Source organism: Chaetura pelagica, unplaced genomic scaffold (genome assembly GCF_000747805.2).
Source record: "Chaetura pelagica isolate M959 unplaced genomic scaffold, ChaPel_1.0 scaffold235, whole genome shotgun sequence".
NCBI lineage: Eukaryota > Metazoa > Chordata > Aves > Apodiformes > Apodidae > Chaetura > Chaetura pelagica.
In genome coordinates, this window is record NW_009953215.1 from 2,269,410 (window position 1) to 2,288,688 (window position 19,279).

General features: G+C 37.4%; 1 protein-coding gene across 1 annotated transcript in view; it reads left to right on the forward strand.

The window, feature by feature from the left end:
* LOC104388694 (AT-rich interactive domain-containing protein 4B-like) overlaps window positions 1-19,279 on the forward strand; it is a 65,115-nt gene that overhangs the window by 18,163 nt on the left and 27,673 nt on the right. Inside the window, exons 2-5 of the mRNA XM_009997593.1 lie at window positions 8,996-9,106; window positions 14,321-14,386; window positions 14,981-15,071; window positions 19,256-19,279. The exon at window positions 19,256-19,279 is cut by the window's right edge and continues 6 nt beyond it. Of these exons, the coding sequence (XP_009995895.1) occupies window positions 8,996-9,106; window positions 14,321-14,386; window positions 14,981-15,071; window positions 19,256-19,279 (292 nt within the window). The remainder of the gene's footprint in view (window positions 1-8,995; window positions 9,107-14,320; window positions 14,387-14,980; window positions 15,072-19,255) is intronic.

Sequence of the window (19,279 nt, forward strand, 5' to 3'; positions counted from 1 at the left end):
ATTTGCTTCTGAAATGTTACACAATAGAAACTTTGTTTTTAAAATAGATAATGATAATAAACAGAGGCATAACATGTACAGTTTCAGTGAAAAAAAATATTTCTTAGATAATGATCTGCTTTTAATTTCTGTTTACCACTCCTGTTCTTGCTATCAGTTTTAGTATCTAAAAATATTATATTTTTCTGTCAACCAAAATGCCAGTATTTAATCAGTTCTCAAATAGATTTGCTGTAGAATGCCAACAGTTCCTTTCACATACATAGATTTTTCCTGTTCTGTATACTGTCAGACTGATTCTATTTATTTATTTTTGAACTGGCTTACTAAAAAGAAAACAATCGTTACATTATCTTTGACTAGAACTAGAAATATTGCCGAAGAATAATCAAATTGTTTTTAAAACAGTGCTGTTTTTTTTCTACTCTTTAGATTTCATTGCTGTTTTTTCAGACTTCACATAGTTGCACATGAGTCACTTCTTTATTTTGCTCAGGAACAGCCTGGACTGGTTGGTTTGATTAAACTATCAAATAATCTTTGTTTCAGTCCATTTGGAACACACATATCATTATCATATCATACTTTTCAGTCCTTTGAAACATCCCAAGATTTTCATAGCAGAAACAGCATCTCTAGACAGAATTGTGGCATGTTTTATATCCGAGGCAGGTTATCCAGAGCTAATAATTTAAATAATGCTCCTAAGCATTATCTGAAGCTTTTAGTTAAAAGAAGTGTTTGTCAAGATAAAGCCTTAATCTAACTTATTTTCAAGTGCAAAATAGCTATCAAGGACATCCTTTTTACTAAATTATTTTACTTTCTAATAACAAACACATTATTGCTCCTTTTTTTGACTTTAAAATTCTTCATGCGTGGATGCATTTTGGTTCTTCACTAAACACGTGAAATTGAAAGAAGTCTCGCAAATATCTTGTGACTAAAAGAGAAGTCTTAATGGAGAAGCTCCTTATTTCAAGTTAATTATTACCTTTTTTTAATCTTTACATATGTAGGAACTTAATGTTCAGACTTCATTTGGAACATAGAAAAAAGGTCTGACCAAAATTAATGAAGTTGCACTACTTGCAGTATTAAACTGCAATGCTGACTAGTTTGAATATTTAGTTAAACCATACAGAAAAATTGCAATCTGGTAACTATGGCAATGATTGACTTCAAAAAAGATTTTACATTCGGGGGCCTAAACAGTGGGAGCAGGCATTTGAATACCTTTGCTTCATGTGGTCTTTCAGCAGCACAGAAAAGGAGGAGAGACCCACAGAAGGAATTGTAAAGAATTGGTATTATTTTTAGAGACTGATCAGTAGTTCTGGAGTGTTTGATTAAATAACACATTTTATAGAATGATACACTGTACTGATTGAAAGAAAACAGATTTCCATACTTAGGTCTCAAAGTGCTAGAGAAACATCAAATGCTTGTTCACCTCTAAGAGATACATTAGCCCTGTTCTGCAGACTTGAAAGCTGATACATGCCTGCTGGGTTGCACTGTGGTACAGGAAGTCTGTGACCAAATTAGGCACAGAATCAAAATTCAGTGTTTTTTATTTACTGGGGGGGGGAATCTAAATACTGTATTTTTTTACACGTAGCCACTTTTCTGGATTTGCTCATTTGAGTAGGAAATGAGGTTGTTACAGTCTAAATATTTGGAAATAAAACTACTCAGTAAACTTCTGGATGGAGAATCAAGTTGCTCTTTGACAACAATTAGGATAGACTGACTTTTAAATCTTTTCTTTTAAATCTTTCTCATTTTCTGAGTAAAGTTTTAAAAAGAATTTTTTATTATATTTTACTTTTATATTTATTTATATTATTATATTTTTATTTTTCTGTATCCATCAAATTAGCATAGTTCCAAACCCCAAAATAATGGGATCACTAGTTTCCTACAAATTCAGCTTTACATTGATAAGTAAAAATAATGAAAATCCCTTTTGCATTTAAAACAGAAACATTTAAGTAAACTAAGTATTAACCTGTGGATATTTAGTTTAACCTCGTTTTGGGTCGTTTGGCCTTTCATCATCTTAGAAGCTGTAAGTCTTTCATTTTTATTCAGAGAGGAAAATTAGCTTTAAGAACTTCAAACAATCTAGGCATTAAACTGATATAATTAAATAATTTGAAATAAAGAATATAGCCCCTTCACACCTGTAGAGAACACTAAAGAAGTAAGAAGTTGGTTTAGTACTTCCAGTTATCTGTCCACTAGGTTCTGGTAACTGACAGCTTTGGGGAGTGGGGAAAGAGAGAAAAGGGGAAAACACTTTTCTGCAACTGTTATGCTGTATAATGTTTACTTACAAGGCTGGCGAGATGTTACATAAAACTTCCTGTAGATTTTCAATTGAAACTTGAAATAGGTTTCATTATAAGGGCCCCATCTACCTCCCCCTGCCTTTTTTTTTTTTTAATTTAGAAATATTCAGCTATTTTCCTTCAGAAATGTCAAAATCCCTTCCTCTGAAATGCACAACTCTAACAAAACAAAAATCAAGCCAACATTTTTTCAGCCAGAAGAAAATTTGCCAAAAGCACACATTTTCCTGGGCTTTCATTTAAAAAACATCCGTGTCCTTCATTCTACCTTGTAGTTTACAAGTTTCCAGAAAAATTCCTTGTTTTACCTGTTGTGGTGTTATTTCTGGGAGATGAAAGGTGGGGCAATGGATTTACTTTTTTTTTTTTTAAATTCTAGGTCTCAGTCTTTGTTTCAGATGTTGCATTTGTCTCTTGAGGAGTTATGTGCTGCAGTAACATAACATTTGTAGAAAAGTTTTGCAAGTTTCTGTGTTGCTCTGAACATTAGGAAGGTATTTGAGATCACCTATACATTATTATCTGCCAAATTGAGTACGTTGAAAGTGTTAGTTTTTTTCCTGAAGATATCTGCTATTATTACGGTAAAGTTGAGTGTCCTCTTAACCACTGCTGATTGAGCTGTAAGCAATATCTTGCCCTCTTAATTACACTCAATAAACAAAATACACAATTTTGTTTTATTAAGAAATTGGTTCTGCAGTGTGTGGGCAGATCTCTGCTATTGGGTGGAACTTACTGCGGGTTTGAAAATATTTATCGTAAGCCATTACTTAAGTAAATACCTTAGTAACTGTGGAAGGAGGGTTTTTGTGGTGGTTTTTTGTTTGTTTTGTTGGTTTTTTCCTGTTTTCATTGTAACAGTTCTTTAGAACTGGTGTAGAAGTTTGATTTACCCTTGTTTTCTAAAAAAAGATGCTGTTTTTGATATGTGGTCTTCTCAAGCCTTCATTGCCCCCGAAGTTTCTGAACCCCTGAAAATTACTCTGGAGTGACTGCTAATTCTGCAGGATATAATGGGAGTTTAGGTTACTGGCTGTGTGAAACTTTTGCCTTTCATTAGAAGACTTAAGGATCTGGTTGGGTTTTGAGTAGCAGGGTATTATTGGTGGTTTTTCCCACTAATTTGTGGGACTGAAGATGACTGCAATTGGAATAGCCAAGTGTGTATGTGATAGTTCTGCTTGCAAACTGGTTGCTTACATCTTAAATTATAGAAGACATTGAAACCCTGAGGAAAGACTATTTGGAGTGGTAACTTTAAATTATTGTAGATGGTAGAAAAAAAGTTTGGCTGCTATTCCTCTTGCTTAAATAAGAATGAGAAAAAATAATAAATGTTGAGCGTTAGGATGTTTCTTTTTAAAATTCAAGAGTTAATTTGGATGTCTGGTGAGGGGGGAGGAAGGTCTTGAATCTTTAATAAGCTTTTGCCGAACATTGGTTATTGACAATAAGCAGATGTTAAATTTCCATTAAACTAAAACCAGGCCTTTCTTTTCAGTAGTTGTGGGATTGGGTGGGGTGTTGGTTGTTGTGGGTTTTTTTGTTGTTTTGGTTGTTTGCTTGTTTGTTTGTTTTCTTCTTTAAAGTGTTTGTTTCACTAGTTTATTGAGTCAGGAGTCTGGTAGAGTAGATTAATTGCCGAATTTTGAATGTTTAATACAAACTGAAATCCTGGCTTTTCGAAGTTTGTATATGAGAGACAAAGGGAAGGTACAGGCACACTTTTCTCTTTACATACTAATCTGAAAGCAGTCCTGCCAGCTTTCCAGCTAAGCATGTCTGTTGTGTTTCTAGATTGAATGCTTAATCTTGTTTTCATGTGGTTTACTTGGAACATCCTGTGTGTGGTGCAGAGGAATACAGATTAGGAGATAGAAATAATATATTCACAAACACCGTATTAGACATGCTCATAGGCAAAGGGCAGTGTAAAACAATTTGATCAGCTGTGGTACAGCACGACAATCTTTACAAAGGAATTTGAATATAGTAATGCAGTACTGTTGGAAGAGGAGGTGTGAGGGTGATTTCATCCACATAGATGAAAAATAATTAAATGTCTAGAAAAACTGGAAAACTGACCTCTTCAACAGCCTTTAAAGGTATTCAGAAGCATGATGTTACCATTTTAGTTTGCAGAGCTAAAATGTTTATTCGCAAGTGCTTTGGAGGGTTCTGCTAGTTTCTTCCTTCTCACTTGAAAGACCTATGTAAATGTCCCAATTGAGAAGATGTGCATGTTGTTTTTTGATGCGGGCATCTAGCCATTTATCAGTCCTTCCAAGTATAATCATCTCGAAGGCTGGAGCAGAAACCTTCCAGCAGCCTGCTTTGCCTGCCAAAGAAAATTCGGCCACTGAATTGGTGGAAATTGCTGACTGGTCACCTAGAGACTTCTCCTTATTTAAGTGGTAAACCAGCTTTTCAGCTGCGGCAGCCGGTGTCGCGTATAGAAAAATCCTGCCCGGTCGCATCAGTTGTGAATTGAGATAGCACAGAAGCCATTCATCCTGTTGCCATTAATAAAATTAAGTAGTAGTAGGGCAGTCGTCCGTTAATTTGGATTTCCTAATGGAAAGTGCGAAACTGCAGGAAGCCTTTTCTTTTTATCCCTTCTTGGTGACTCAGGAGAATGTCAGAAATGATTGAAGTTGTGTTTTGACTGTGGATGTACAGCATCACGGGCACGTTAGTCCTGTTCCGGAGCAGCCGGCCCGCAGGGACAGCAGGCAGCGTTTGGAGTCTCCGGGATTCCCGGTCCTGAGGCCAGGATGGGAAGCGGTCCCGGGCGGACCGCGGGAGCGGGCGGTCGGTGTCGGCGGGGCAGGGATCCAACAGCCACCGGCTCCCGGGAAGCCCTGCGCGCAGCTTTGCCCGGCAATCGCCTTAAGGGGCCAAATTTAGTTCCACGGCAATCCGCGCTTAATCTGCTGGAGCCACGGGCGCCTCGGGCCGGCGCGGGCGGGCGGGCTGCGGCGCTCGGCCCCGGCTCGGGCAGCCAGAAACTTCTGGCAGCTTCCCGGCCCGGGTCCCTCCTCTTAAAGCGGTAGGGCCCGCCGCGGGGCCGGGCGAGCTGGCCCTGCACCTGTGCCCTGCTTCGGGCCCCAGGGACGCGGTGCTGCCCCCCGCTTCTGCCGGCCCTAATGAGCTGAACAGTGTTCTTCCGGCAGCCTTAGCGAACTGGCCCGCAGGTCGCTGGGGAGCCGCTCAAGCAGCTGGCGGCATTTCGCTTTCGGTAGTCAGCGACCCGCTTTAGCGGGTGCTGGGCAACATCTCGCCCCAGTCCCTTCCCAAAACAGCCCTTTCATGCCCCCAGCCTGGCTCTGCCCCCCATGGTAGCCAGGCCTCAGATAAAGCCCTCCACCGGTTTCCGTTTGGAGAAGGATGCCCCTCTCCCCTTGTCACCCAGCAGAGCCTCCTGCTCCCCTTGTGCTAGCCCGCCCTCAGTTACTAATGCAAGCAAAATAGTCATCCCTCATGAAAGCACCTGTTTGGTGGGTGGCTTCAATGAGGATCTTAAATACCAGTCTTTTGCCAATAGTGAAAAAGGCATACCTAGAGATTACCATTAGTTTCACTTTGCCCTTTCTTCTTCCTGTATGAATTGAAAGATGTTTTGAGAGAGTGCAAAGACAGAACCATTGAGAGAGGAATTGGGTGCATATTGAAGGTATTCAGGATGAAGGAAGTTCATGAGTCATAAATGAATGATGATGTATGCTGGGGTATACTTTTCTGTTTTCCTAATGAGCAAAAAATTACCAATGGTTTTATTACATGCCACTGAAAAGGTTGTTCTTATCTACAAATTAGAAAGTGCCAGAGATTATATTCGGATACAAAAAGCAAATAGAAATTCAGATTACCTGGTGTTTTAAAATAAAATTAAAACTGAGACTGGAGCCCAGAGATTTGGAAATTACAACATATGAGACTACAAGAGTTGTTTCAAAATGAGGTCTTTAATAATTTCAAGAGGCTGAGAACTTTTTATTGTAGGGTAATCCAATGTTGTCTCTCTCCCTTCTCCCTAATGGCGGTTGCAGTGCTTCTTTTTAATATAATTTCAGTATGCTTGTAGTGACTTTTCTGAGGTTACTGAATCCTGTTCTCAGATTTTAAGATATTTTTTTTCTGGTAACCTGAACTGAAAAGCAGAGAAAAAATAAAAACAAATCCTGCCAAAGCATGTAATAATTTAATAGGCAAAGGTGTGTATTCACTCTGAGTGTAAAGATGTCTATTAAATTACGTAAGCACAAAGCAGAGAAGGGATAACAGAAAGAGGTAAAAATAGCTGTATGCTTTTTTTAATCTAGTTTGATGGAGTTGTATAAAACCTGCTTGAGAACAGGTGGCTTGTTTAGAGTTGGTAAAAATTACAAAGTTTTGTTAAAAAATTATCTGAAATTAATGTCAGACTTTAACTCTGTGATGCGTCACAGCTTTCCAGTTGTTTTAACTTCTCACTTTCAGCTGATATCACTTGAGTTAGCTATTTTAAGAGTAACTTCAGGAGATTTAGGCTAGGGATTGAAATTGGCTTGTGTGGTAATAATAGAAATAAATTCTTACAGATATTTGTTCTTCAATTGAATATTCTCTCTGGGAGAAGCTTTTAAAAATAAGCCAGAGTAGTAACAAGGTAATCAATAATATTAGTGATTATACTTCTTATAAGAATTTAAAATCTTGTTTTAAAGTTTGATTCTTGACTTCCCTGTTCCTCTACCATAAATTTCCAAACAGCTTCAGGTTGTTGTGGTTCCCACCACTCCAGACCTTTTTTGTTGTTATTGTTCTTGTTAATATTCAGTATTAGTGAAGAAAAATAGTTCTTTATTTTCTGTAAGTTAACATTGTGAGTTGCTCTTTGAGCTAATTTGTTTGGTTATTGAGAGACTTACAGACTGATACTGATGCAACCAGCTCTTAAAGTGTTTGTTTATAGGAGAATTCTAGCTATTTGCATCTGTGCGGACCAATCAGGAATCTGCCTGCTTTGTTAATCTCAATACTCTGTGCTTTTTTTAAAGTTTGGAAGATCAACTGTCATGAAAGACTGAAAATTGTAGTGCTGAGTTTCATCACTAAAGAGTGGGGGAGAGCAGGAGGGATGCACCCTTCCTAGAGTTTTTCTGACTTCACAAGAGAATGCATCACTGTTTGTTGCCTCGCTAATCTCAGTTAAGTTGTATTAAGTCTGGAGTAGGAATGGGTTAAGTGTTCGTGGATAAACTGCTACCAGCGTGGTATCTCCTGACACTCTGCATGCAGTCATGCACCATGCATGCAGAGAGAGAAAGAGGAAGTGATTCATTAGAACATTGATATTTTTTGATCTTAACAAGTGCAAACTGTGAACAGTTTTCTTATACTCTTAAAGATACTCTTATTACCTGAAAATAAGAGGTAGACTTGAACAGTCATTATTATTACAGAGTTAACATTGTAGCACCTCATGTCTCTCCATTGCAAGTTTTGCAAAACTTAAATTTCTGAAAAATCATGCATCAAAGCATTCATGTACATACTTGCATTGTCTTCACTTCTGATGTATTGGAGCTGGAAACAGCCAGTGGGAATTCCCTGATGCTGACTGCAAGCAGCTCAGTATCAAATACTAGCTATGAGACCTGTGAAGGAGATTATCTGTATACTCTTACCACAGTGAGCCTGAATGTGTCAGAGTGGCCTCTCATAAGCTGTGTTTTGATCTGTAGGGGTGCAGAAACACGATGTGGGCTTAGGCAAGGGCTTAGATCTCTCTTCTTAGCTGTTGTTTGGGGCTGCATGGTGGCTTGCAGTTCTCGTGAGCATACCTCACTCCTGTTGCTTGTCACCCTTTACATTTTCTCTCCTGACCTACATTCTATGAAGTGATAGTGAGGTGGTTCACATGCCTAGAATTTCCTCCCACAGCTTACACTGGGAGAGGCTGGGTGAAGGAAGATGAATCTCCTTTGAAAGAACAGAGCCTTTATAAGCTCACTCTGTGTACCAGTTGGACCCATATTCTACCCCTATTTCTTGTTTCCTTCTTTAGGTGTCACCTGTTCGTCTATTGCTTGTTACAGAATTTTGCCGTTTGTCTGGGCGGTTCGCTTTCATTGTGTGTTTATCTTCCTGTTATTCTCCTACTGTATTTTACCCCTTGTGCTACTGTCCTGGTGAGCACCCACTGATACAATTTACTCAAACGTGAAACAGTATCTTCAGAGTTATTATACTTACTAATGAAGAATTAACCTTAATTATTGGAGGGAAATAAAACACCAGTGTCTTAATGAGATTAATCAGATCTTGAGGCAATTAAAGGAGAAGGTAGAACACTTAGTTGGCCTTCACCATTGTAACAGAACTGGCTGTCTGCTGTGTCTTCACATATTGGAGGTTTATGTGGTATTTGTAGACAAGTATCATATCAGTTTATTGTATTTATGGTACTCATTGTTACAAGTTTAGTGTTGCATTCTGTGTTTTTACTGCTGCGAGAGACGTATGCTGTCAAGTTAAGTTTTATTGAGCTGTTTTGTAATGCTCTGTCCACAAAAGCTAGTGATACCATGATAGCTATATTGCCAGTGGCCAGTAATTAAAAACCAGTTTTTGTTTTCTTTTCCTTTCATTTCCAGGCCATTGACGAGCCTCCCTATCTCACAGTGGGCACTGATGTAAGTGCAAAGTATAGAGGAGCCTTCTGTGAAGCAAAGATCAAGACAGCAAAACGACTTGTCAAAGTCAAGGTATGTGGTTTTCCTGCAAATGCTTTTTGGGGAAAAAAAAAAGTCATCAGTGTTCAAAACAGGATAACGTGAAACTTCTTTGTAGTCTCAAGACAGCTAAGAAGCTGTCCTTTCCTTGGAGGCTGGCAGTGCAGTCTTGAAATAACAGTAAGCTTATTTTTGTTGGGAGGGGTGCCCGCATCCCAACGCAATTTAAATATGTTCTTTCAATGCATTGTCATCTGCTTGCATCCGGTATTTGTGGCCTTGAAAGCCATAGACTGACCTTAAAATAGTTGATCAAAATATGACAAATGACAAATGTAGGCTTATGTATGGGAGAAAATAGCTAAAACTCTTCAAAATAGGTTTAATATGGTTTCTTTTACTTCAGGAGCACAGGTCACTGCTGTTCAGCAGTGGCAACTAGGTTAATGCTTCAGGAATAAGATGAAACCCTGCTGTCATCCAACAAAGACTTGGCATGTTGAGTCCTACAGAATAGCAAGCAGGGGATCTCACCTAATCTTTATGATGATTAGTTAATGACTGAATGAATCAATATAAGCTACCTGCAGTACAAATAAAATTGTGAAGAGGGAATACAAGAGGTACATTTTAACATCCCTTGGAAATTTAAAGTATAATTTCTAGAAATAAAGAGAACAATGTTTGGGCTTGTTTTTACTATGTAGTAAGTCTATACTGCAAAAGGGCCTTATATTTCTGTTTGGATAATGTTGCCCTAGAAGCTTCTAATCTTTGAGCAGGCACTGTTTTTCTGTTCTGCCTCTTAACCCCATACAGAAATACAACAGAGTAAGGAACAAAAGCACTAACAAAAATGAATTAGATTGTTGCTCTACAGCAGAGTTATAGTGACAGAATGTTTTCTTTGCATCTACTGAAAATATAAGTGAAAATGTGTGAATTGAGTGGTGATAACCTGTTATAGAAGAGCCTCCATTGTAACTGTCATGTTTTGCCTGAATCTGCCCTCATGCTAATGGCTGATTTTTTTGCCTGAAGTATATATGAGGGAAAGCACGAGTATGACTTAAGAAAGATGGCAACTTCTGCTGTAGTGGGGACGAGCTCTGGGCAGGATGGTTTGAAATTATTTTTATCTTCTTGAAAAGGGCAAATAAGGTCTATGGGCCTTCCCTGAAAGTCACTGCTGCTCACTGCAGTGGCACAGAGATTGCCCTAGTGAGTGGCTGAGCTTTTCTTTGGAGTCTTAATGTAGGAAAGAGCTGGCAGTCTCTGAAAGCCCTGGTGGAGAGGACTATTGTCACTTATTTGATAGTACTGTTCATTATAATGAGAAGGTGTTTGTCTTAAATCTGACATCTTAAAAAAGCCTTTAGAGCAAATTAGTGGTCTTTTTCATTTCATTAGTCGTAACTCTTAACAGCATCAGCTGGTCTATGCTTTACAGCACCATTGAGTTTAAGCAACTAAGTATTGGTATTTAAGCTGTTAAGTATCAGTATCTAAGTACAGAAATTGTGTTGTGCCTAGATCAGTGAAATCTTAATTCACTGAAATCTTTAGAGGGCTTTCAGCTTACCTTCTTAGATGGCTACTTATACTTAAGGTTATTTTTCATTGATAAATGCTTATGAGTTTATTACTTGCAGTTTGGTCACTGCAATGTTTTGCATAAAGATCTTGAAATGAAACTGAAAATAATTTTTACTGTAAGTTGCTTGCGGAGGCTGTGCCTAAAGCCCCAGGTTTGAGTGTGTGCCTTTGCTGTTACTGTTGTAGCTCAGAGCATTTAGGCCCTGATACTGTTGTTGCTTTATAGAGTAATGTGATTTGTGGTTGAGGATGTTTTTTGTGTGAGAGTTCACAAACAATGTCTCTTTACATTGTCTTTCTTCCACCAGGAGCATATGTTCCCTAAACTTAACAGTGACCCCTTGATTTTCTCTTAAAATCTTTTCAGTTCTTTCTGGCACAGAACAACTTTGCTCAGTATTAGCTCTAACCAAGATTCTTATTGTCAGGTGTACTTCATGTAGGATTCTGGTAGTTTATATGCTGCATTTATTTTCCACTTGTTTAACAGTTTCTTCAGGCCCCAATGTATTTTGGGGTCTAAACTCTCTGCTGCCAACTCTCCATGGGACATTTTGCTGCAGACGTCTCTATGCTGGGACATATCTACACTGAGTCAGCCCTCCATGGGGACAACTCTCCGGGGATTAGCAGATGAAACAGGGCTGTGCCATTCCTCATCTGGCAACCTATGGAGGGCTGTCCTGGCACAGAGATGTCTAGGCTTAGAGGTGTCCCAGCAGTGAGTTGTCATGTGGAGAGTTGGTGGTGGAGAGTTGTCCTCTCTATATTTTATGCTGGAGTCTCCTAGGACTACTAGAGGAAAACAAAAGTTTGTTAACTTCATAACATCAATTTTAGTTTGAAGCTTTAAGTTTTATGACTAGATATTCTGTTAAGAAAGGAAGATGACGGAAAAATTTTTAGCAATATGCATGATGTCATCTTCAGGCAAGGAAAATACTTTTAATTGTCTCTCCTTTCATCTGCTTTCTTCTGTTGCATTCTGCTTCCTAGAGTATTTTAAGGTATACGTTTATAATAACTTTTCCATCACTTGTATAATTTAATATTTTTATTTAATTGAATGCACACACTGTATTTATCATTTCAGCATCAATAAGTACCATGTTTTACAGTTTTAATGTCTTTGGCAGGTTCTGTACATGGTACAGATTTTTACATTGACAGTGTAACTTCATTACACACTTTGTTATGGAAAGCAGTAAACTTGATTTGCCTGGACTTGTGAAAAGTATTGAAGGCAGTACAAATTTTACTCAAGGTTAAGGCTTCTGGTGTTAGAACAGTAGTAGTCCCCTCTATCTTCATATAATCTGTTACAGCTTTTCTTGGAGAGCTATTTAAGCCAGTCTATTTTGACAGTGTCTCCAAAAGCAATTGGTACCATCATCTGCACCTACTTGTATTTAGGCATCCTCCACAGAAATTTCAGAAGAAGCTATTTTCTATGTAGGTCTTTTTTGGACAGCAGCTAGTGAAACATCTGCTCTGTAGAGCCTACCAGGGCTGTCTTTTGAGGATGGTGAAGAAAAGTGAAATTCCAACTGAATCTAAACAGGTTCATGATGTGCTGAATGTCTTAATTGTTTGCCTGAGACAGAAAGGATCCACACTGACAAATATTATAGAATTTAAACCCACACTTAACAAACACTGACATCACTTATGTCATTTTCAAGAAAGATAAGTGGTGTCACACACAGTTTAGAATTTGAATATTTCTGTTAGTAACCTGTATTTCTTTGAGTATGTATTGATATTTCAAGAAGCAAAAAAGGTGCTGCCAAAAGTCTTCTCCCAAAAAAGAGTCAAAGCCCCAAGGCATATTTAAAAAGAAAAACCATTCTGGAATACATAATAGCAAATTTTCCTTGTTTACCTTTCATCATAGTACATTGCGGCTGGCTCATGGTTTTGGACAGAGTTCCTTTTTGCTGTAAAATACATTTAAGATAATTACAGAAAGTAAATAAAACTGGATGGCTCTAAATCAGAATTTATATACTGGATATGTTACATGAGCCAGTAATGACCACAGGTTTCAGATTATTTTGCATCTGAACTGGCCTTTTGATTTTAAATAAATCCCCCAATAGAGAGAAAGAAATACCTGTATCTGACAGGCTGAAGTTCAGAAGGGTAATCTTCGCTCAGTTAATTCCTAGCCTGAATCCTTTGTCTGGCTTTCAGGTTGTAAAGTATGATTTGGTGGGATGTTACAGCTCTGAAAGCAATGTACTTTCACATCAGTGTGCACTGCTGTGATTCTTCTAAGAGAAGACGGACAAGATGACTATTTCATGAAGCAGTGCCTGGAAGATAGTAGAGCTTTTTTAGTTCATGTGTTTTCTAATCAGCCAGTCAAGGTGGGCTCTTGGTCTTGGTTGTAGGTGCTGTTCTTAGCTGTTTGCTCTTTTCAGCATTTACAAAACTCCTTCAAGTCTCCTCCTGAGGAGACTGAGAAGCAAAATTTGTGTTAGAGAACCCTGCTGTTCTGAAGGAAATTTTGCTATTGCTTTATGCTATGGAGAAACTCTCAGCAATAGTGAGAACATAACTTCGAGTGCACCCATCAATCAATCCCACAGGTTTATTGTAGGGTTGGTGTAGTTGAGAGATACAGTTACATGGCTGAGCCTCACGCTACATTCTTACTTACTGCGAATACTAAATAAAACATCGTATACTTAAATCAAGTGAGTGTGTTCTGTTCTGTTGAACTTTAGAACATAATTTGTGTGTGTTAATAAAGGGTACACATGTACATAAAAATGTAATGCCATAATTTTCCAAGTTTCCCTGAATTTTAAAACCAGAGTGGAAATAAAACTTCAGGTGTAATTGGTAGGAGGATCCTGTGACTTTCAGTGTGACCAAGCTAATTTTGAGTGAGAGGAGTGATGAATATCCATAGCATCTGATAAATATAACTTAACCATGTTTGAATTTCCAGAAAATTTGTTTTCTGAAGACCGCATGTGTAGGATTAAAGACACAGCCAATGACATGAGAAAATACCTTGGAAATACTTATTTGAAAGACTGAAATGTTAGCTGTCTGTATGTTTACTTCCAGTTAACTAGCAAGGTGTAAGCTAGGCTGATATTAACTGAGAGGCTGTTTAGGTGATTAATTTTCTTTCGTTGACACCAGTGTCCTGTACTTCTTTGTGTGTGAGTCTGTTAACTGTTTAGTGAGGGAAATGCACTTTTTAATAAGCAAAAGCCTGTTGAGAATAGGGTTAGATGTAGATGCTAGACGTACATTATTTCAAAGCATTGAAATAGAAATGTTGCCTAAAAATTGTCACTCCTTTTCTGGTGTGACATTAAAGCAGTACAGTTCAAATAATTAAGAGAACTGCAGAACCAATTTTGAACCATTAAGCATTGTTGGTAGACTGTTGTTTGACACTTCCTTTAGAGGTAATGGTTCTGTTCTGGGAGATAAATACATTAGAGGTTTTGAGGTCTAAGAAATTGTCTCCTTATGTTCCTAAAATACATGAATGAAACACAGATTTCAGCAAGTGCAGTGACTGTGATGACTAACTGTAAGATGAGAGTTTGAGAAGGGCTATTGACATCTGCATGTTCTTATGCTGTTCAATTGTATCAAGTGATTGTCAGTTGAATTATTTTTTTTTAGGTAACTTTTAGACATGATTCTTCAACAGTGGAAGTGCAGGATGACCACATAAAGGGCCCCTTAAAGGTAATGAATTTGTTTTATATTTTGCTATCACTTTGAAAAGCATTCTTTTTCAATATTTGACATACATGTGTGTAGGCAGTATGGGTGAAAGTGGAAGGTTCAATTTGTTACATAGGCTGGATAGGATCAAAGGTAATGCTGCAAACCTAGAGCTGGTAACTCTTCATGTTAACTTTTTCCTTTGTAGTTAAAAGGCATACAGCAGCATAGAGGCTGATGCAAGCCTCTTTGTTCTTTTTGGCCTTAAAGCTAAGAAGTTTGGCTTTCTCTGGTTTTTAGTCACTGTTGCTTTGGAAAACTCAGCTGGAGGATTTGATGGGCAAGCTCTTACACAAGAGAATGACATCACTCACATTGGTTCTTGTTCCCCACCTGCTGGCAGGAAATAATCAGCTCAGTTAGTTGGCTTATTTTAGAGGAATGAATGAAGGAAGGAAGTTATGAGGGATACAATTATATTCAAGTGAAACTGAAAAAGTATGGTATATCTAACATAGAAATAGGATAAAAATTAACTCTTTGCTAAATATAAAAGTGTTAACTTTATTGCCTGTTTTAGAAGCTCTCCAATGTTAAGTGGCTTTTGTGTTTTAGGTGGGAACTGTTGTGGAAGTGAAGAATCCAGATGGAACATACCAGGAAGCAGTTATCAACAAATTAACAGATGCAAGTTGGTACACCGTCGGTAAGAAAAATAGTTTATTTGAATAAAACTCATTACTTAAAAAAATTAAATAAATTCTGTGACCTGGACATGAGTTAAACATGGTGAGAGATCTCTTTTGGATGTGCTTAGGTATTTGAAGTTTGTATTAAAACCTTAGGCTTCATATTTGGTTTTTTTATAAGAAACCATACGTCTTGCAATGTGGAATTGGAACCTCAAATAAAGACCTACTGAAGTCTGCTGTCATACTTCCTTAAAAAAGAAAAAAGTCCTTTTAAAACACAAGTTGTAATACATATTTTCCCCTACTCTTGGACTTAGCCCTGAAAACAGCTGCTTTAAAAACAGACTTAACCCATTTTTTAAAAAAGCCTTTTCCTGTTTGTTTTCCCTATTATCTAACGTGACTATTCAGACTTGATTTTCAGATCTGTGTTGCCCACAGGTTGTGTGGTTTGTTTTGTTGTTTGCTTTTGTTGTGGTTTTTTTTTGTTTTGTTTTTTTTTAACTTTAAATGCTTTTTAAAGGCTCTATATACATGAGTTTAATCCTTTATACTGAGTGGAAAACTGGTCAACTGTAGAATGGTAACATATATTCCATCAGTGCACTGCTAGTCTTAAAGGTACTGCAGGAAATGTATATATTCCTCTCCTTGGTAGATGACTGGGGCATGGAAAGGTAAGAAAACCTTAGCAAGAATTAGTTGTTTTGAGATATTAAGGGTTGTTACTGATGAAGTAATTTTGAACAGAAAAAACTAACTTTACCTAGTCATAGTCATTTTAGAAAGGAATAGAGCTATAAGTTTAGATAAGACTTTCCAGATAAGTGCTGCAAAAAATGTATCTATGCTCTTATTGAAGTGGAACATAAAGGAGAGATCAGGTTAGGATGGGGTAAAACATGAAGTGTAAAGACAAGAATTAATGTTAGAGAGAGTGTTTTGGTAATTAATAGAGAAGTGGATCAGATATAAGAGCTTTTAAGAACAAAATGGTATAGCTGGTATTAAAGCTATATTGTATGTAAATGTTTGTTCTTTTGAGAAGGCATGAGATTAGCAGTTCAGCGAGAAGAGTAAGATAGGAATCTATGCAGACTAAATCTTAAAGGTAGGTGCCATGGAGTTGCATTCTGTAAATCAAGAATAGATATCTGTCAAAAATCCTGAATTTGAGAAATAGGAAGAGAAGATGTAAGAGTTGAGACAGAAAACAGTATTTTGTAGATAAAAGTAGACAAAAGCATACTTTGAGAGACAAGTGACTCTAGCAGTGGATGATTAGAAAAAGCTTTGTCATGGGGTTGAGTAGAATAAGACTGAAATTATCTTTACAGACAGTGATGAATTTGCAGATCTGAGTGAAAGTCTTACTTCAAGTGATAGTTGCTATTCACCAGATTTCAGAATTGGCACACATCTTAACCAGTAATTACCTGCTGTTGTCCTAGCACTTACTGAGAAGTATGTAATTGCTTGCATTGTTAATGATTTTGTGAATAAGATTACTATGATTTGGTCAAAAACTTTGTGAAGGGACAAACAGATCTGAAGTAGTACCTTTCCAGAAGTCATTGCTTAAGACCATTTATGCCACTGCCGCATTAGTATGTAGAATTTAGAGGAATAACCATTTAGGGGCTGCTTGAGAACTTTTTTAGCATTAAAGTATGGACAAGTTGCTTTAAGAGCCACTGTCAGTCTTTTATTCGTAAGATGTGATCTGAATAGAAACTGTACATCATGTTTGCTTATATGTCTCTTTTGGTGCTACTGCTTTCCTACCAAAGGAAGATGCAAACTAAATTAAATTAAAAAAAAACCAAAACAACACAAAAAGCAACTGATGCAGCATTATAAAATTAGTATAGCACAGTTGTATCAATACATGAGATGTCCTTAGTCTATTTGCCTGTCCTATAAATACCTCAAAAAGCTCAAGGTATTCCAGTCCTGGTAACCAGATACTGTTAACATAGAAATGTCTTTGGAAGGTTTAAGTGGTACTCTGAACATTTAACTCTGTGTTTACTATGAGGAAAAAAAAAATAAATCAGAGTATTGTTTGCTTCTGAAAATGCAGAATTGTGCATGTTCAAAAATAGTCTTGACCAACATTACTTTGCGTTTTCTCAGAATTCAAAATGGTTTTATTTGCTTTAAATTGTCTCTTTTTTTCCTTTCCTTGTAGTTTCAGAATAGGTGTTTTTAAATGTGTTACACTCCTGTGTGTCTCCTCACAAAATTGTTTCCAACAGTTTAGAATGTCATATGCATAGCAGCCATGTGTGCTGTGCTGACCACACGGGTCTTTCAGGGAGGTGAAGCTTTTCCTCTGGATGCATTCATGTTATGGAAGAAGATTAAGAATCCCTCTGGCAGGGAGGAGGCCACAAGCAGATTACCACATAGGTTACAGTAACATGGCTACCTACCTAACTCTGAATAAGTTTATCTCAGTTGTAGTCAGCTTATCCCATGAAGTGGGTAGACTATTTTTTAATTTAATCTCTCATTATGTAAGGAGACTGTTATGTTAATTAACACAGACTGAATTAGAAACCTGCTGCCTTCTACTTCACTTAACCGGGGGGGTTAAGTGGCTTCATTATCTTAATTCTGTATTGACAATTTGAGGTGGCAGCTTCAAATCTACATGTTTTCTTGTGCAGTTCTTGCTCTTGATATTTTTCAACAAATTTTGAAGTGACAGATACACATCTATAACTGATACTTTATCATAAAGAGTAGTTGACAATTACTGTAGTATAAAACACAGACTGAGGAATGGCAGTCACAAGGGGAGTTTGTTCATCAATAGTAGTGAATTTTATATACAGATGAAAAATGCTCAGGACTAGGTGAAAGTTACTTTCATGTCAAATAAGTACATAAAAATTCTTGACTAGCACCTTGTTGCTTTTTGCATATTTTTATTTAAATTAGTAAATGTTGAAAATAAAATATATAGCACTCGTTATCTGGAAACCAGACGTGGCTGAAATTTTATCTCCCTAATCTTGCTGGGCATCTTTTGCCGTTGATATCCATTCTTCTAAGACTGTTGTTTTGACACTTATTTGTGAAAGTGTTCACATATTTTTCGTTTTCTACCACGTGATTGGATTCTAACAAGATGAACAGAATCAAACTTGGCAGGACTGTTGATTGGAGAGAAGATCTGAATGAGAGTGGAAGAGACATGTTAAGAAATTACTGAAACTTTTAACTTTTAATGTGATATTTTAATCTAATCCTAAGGTTGATTCCATGCCCACGAAAGTCTTCAAGGTCATGGCAGTTTTGGGATAAGAATATAATTGTTATCACTGTTACGGAGGAAAGACAAAGTCAGGTTTTGAGCGCAAGCAGAGAGAGGCAGTCGGTTGTTGAGTGCAAGTGTGGCCTGAGACTTAAACCTTGTCACTAAGTTTTTGTTGTTTAATACCTCTACAAAACTTGACAAAAGCTTACTTCTTATATGACGAGTTTATCGGCTTCTGTAGATCCCACCTTGATTGTGTGCGGTGCCTTTCAGGATTCAAAAGGATTAAGTAATGTAGCTGAAGCCAGCTATGTTACAAGTTGACCTAGTGATAATCAGCAGAGGTAGTAGAAAGTCTAAAATCCAGGAGATCCACAGTCCTCTCAGCTGGTGCTGATGATTGTCTGCATTTTGACAATTGTAATCTTCCTTAGGCTGACATCACTGTTGTTTTACAGCGTAGTTGAATGAAGTCAGTAGAGAAAGATGTTGAAAGATGTTTCATATAACTTGAAACTGTAACTTCCTGCATAGTAAGTGTAGCTTCCATCTGAATATTCTGGGAGTACTGGTTATGTAATAAAGTTCTGTAAAAATGGAGAGTGCTCGAATAATAGTTTTTTAATTCTAGAATGCATTGATCTTTAATTTTACGTCCTGATCGTGAATTATGTGTGCAAATACTCATTAGTTAAGATTGCATTTAACATATGCAAACATGGAGCAGCTGTGGTAAGACAGCAGCTGAAATATTTGGTCAATCTCTGCAGATGCTTTACTGGATATGCAGCAGTATCCAGGTACAACTTTTGTTTTTTTTAAGGACTGGCTACAGGAATATACATCTCACTCTTTCTAACACCTAAATCAATCACTTACTGATATCCCAATTTTAACAAAAAAATGTGTTTTTTTTTCCTTACCTGGTGACAGTATTTGATGATGGTGATGAGAAGA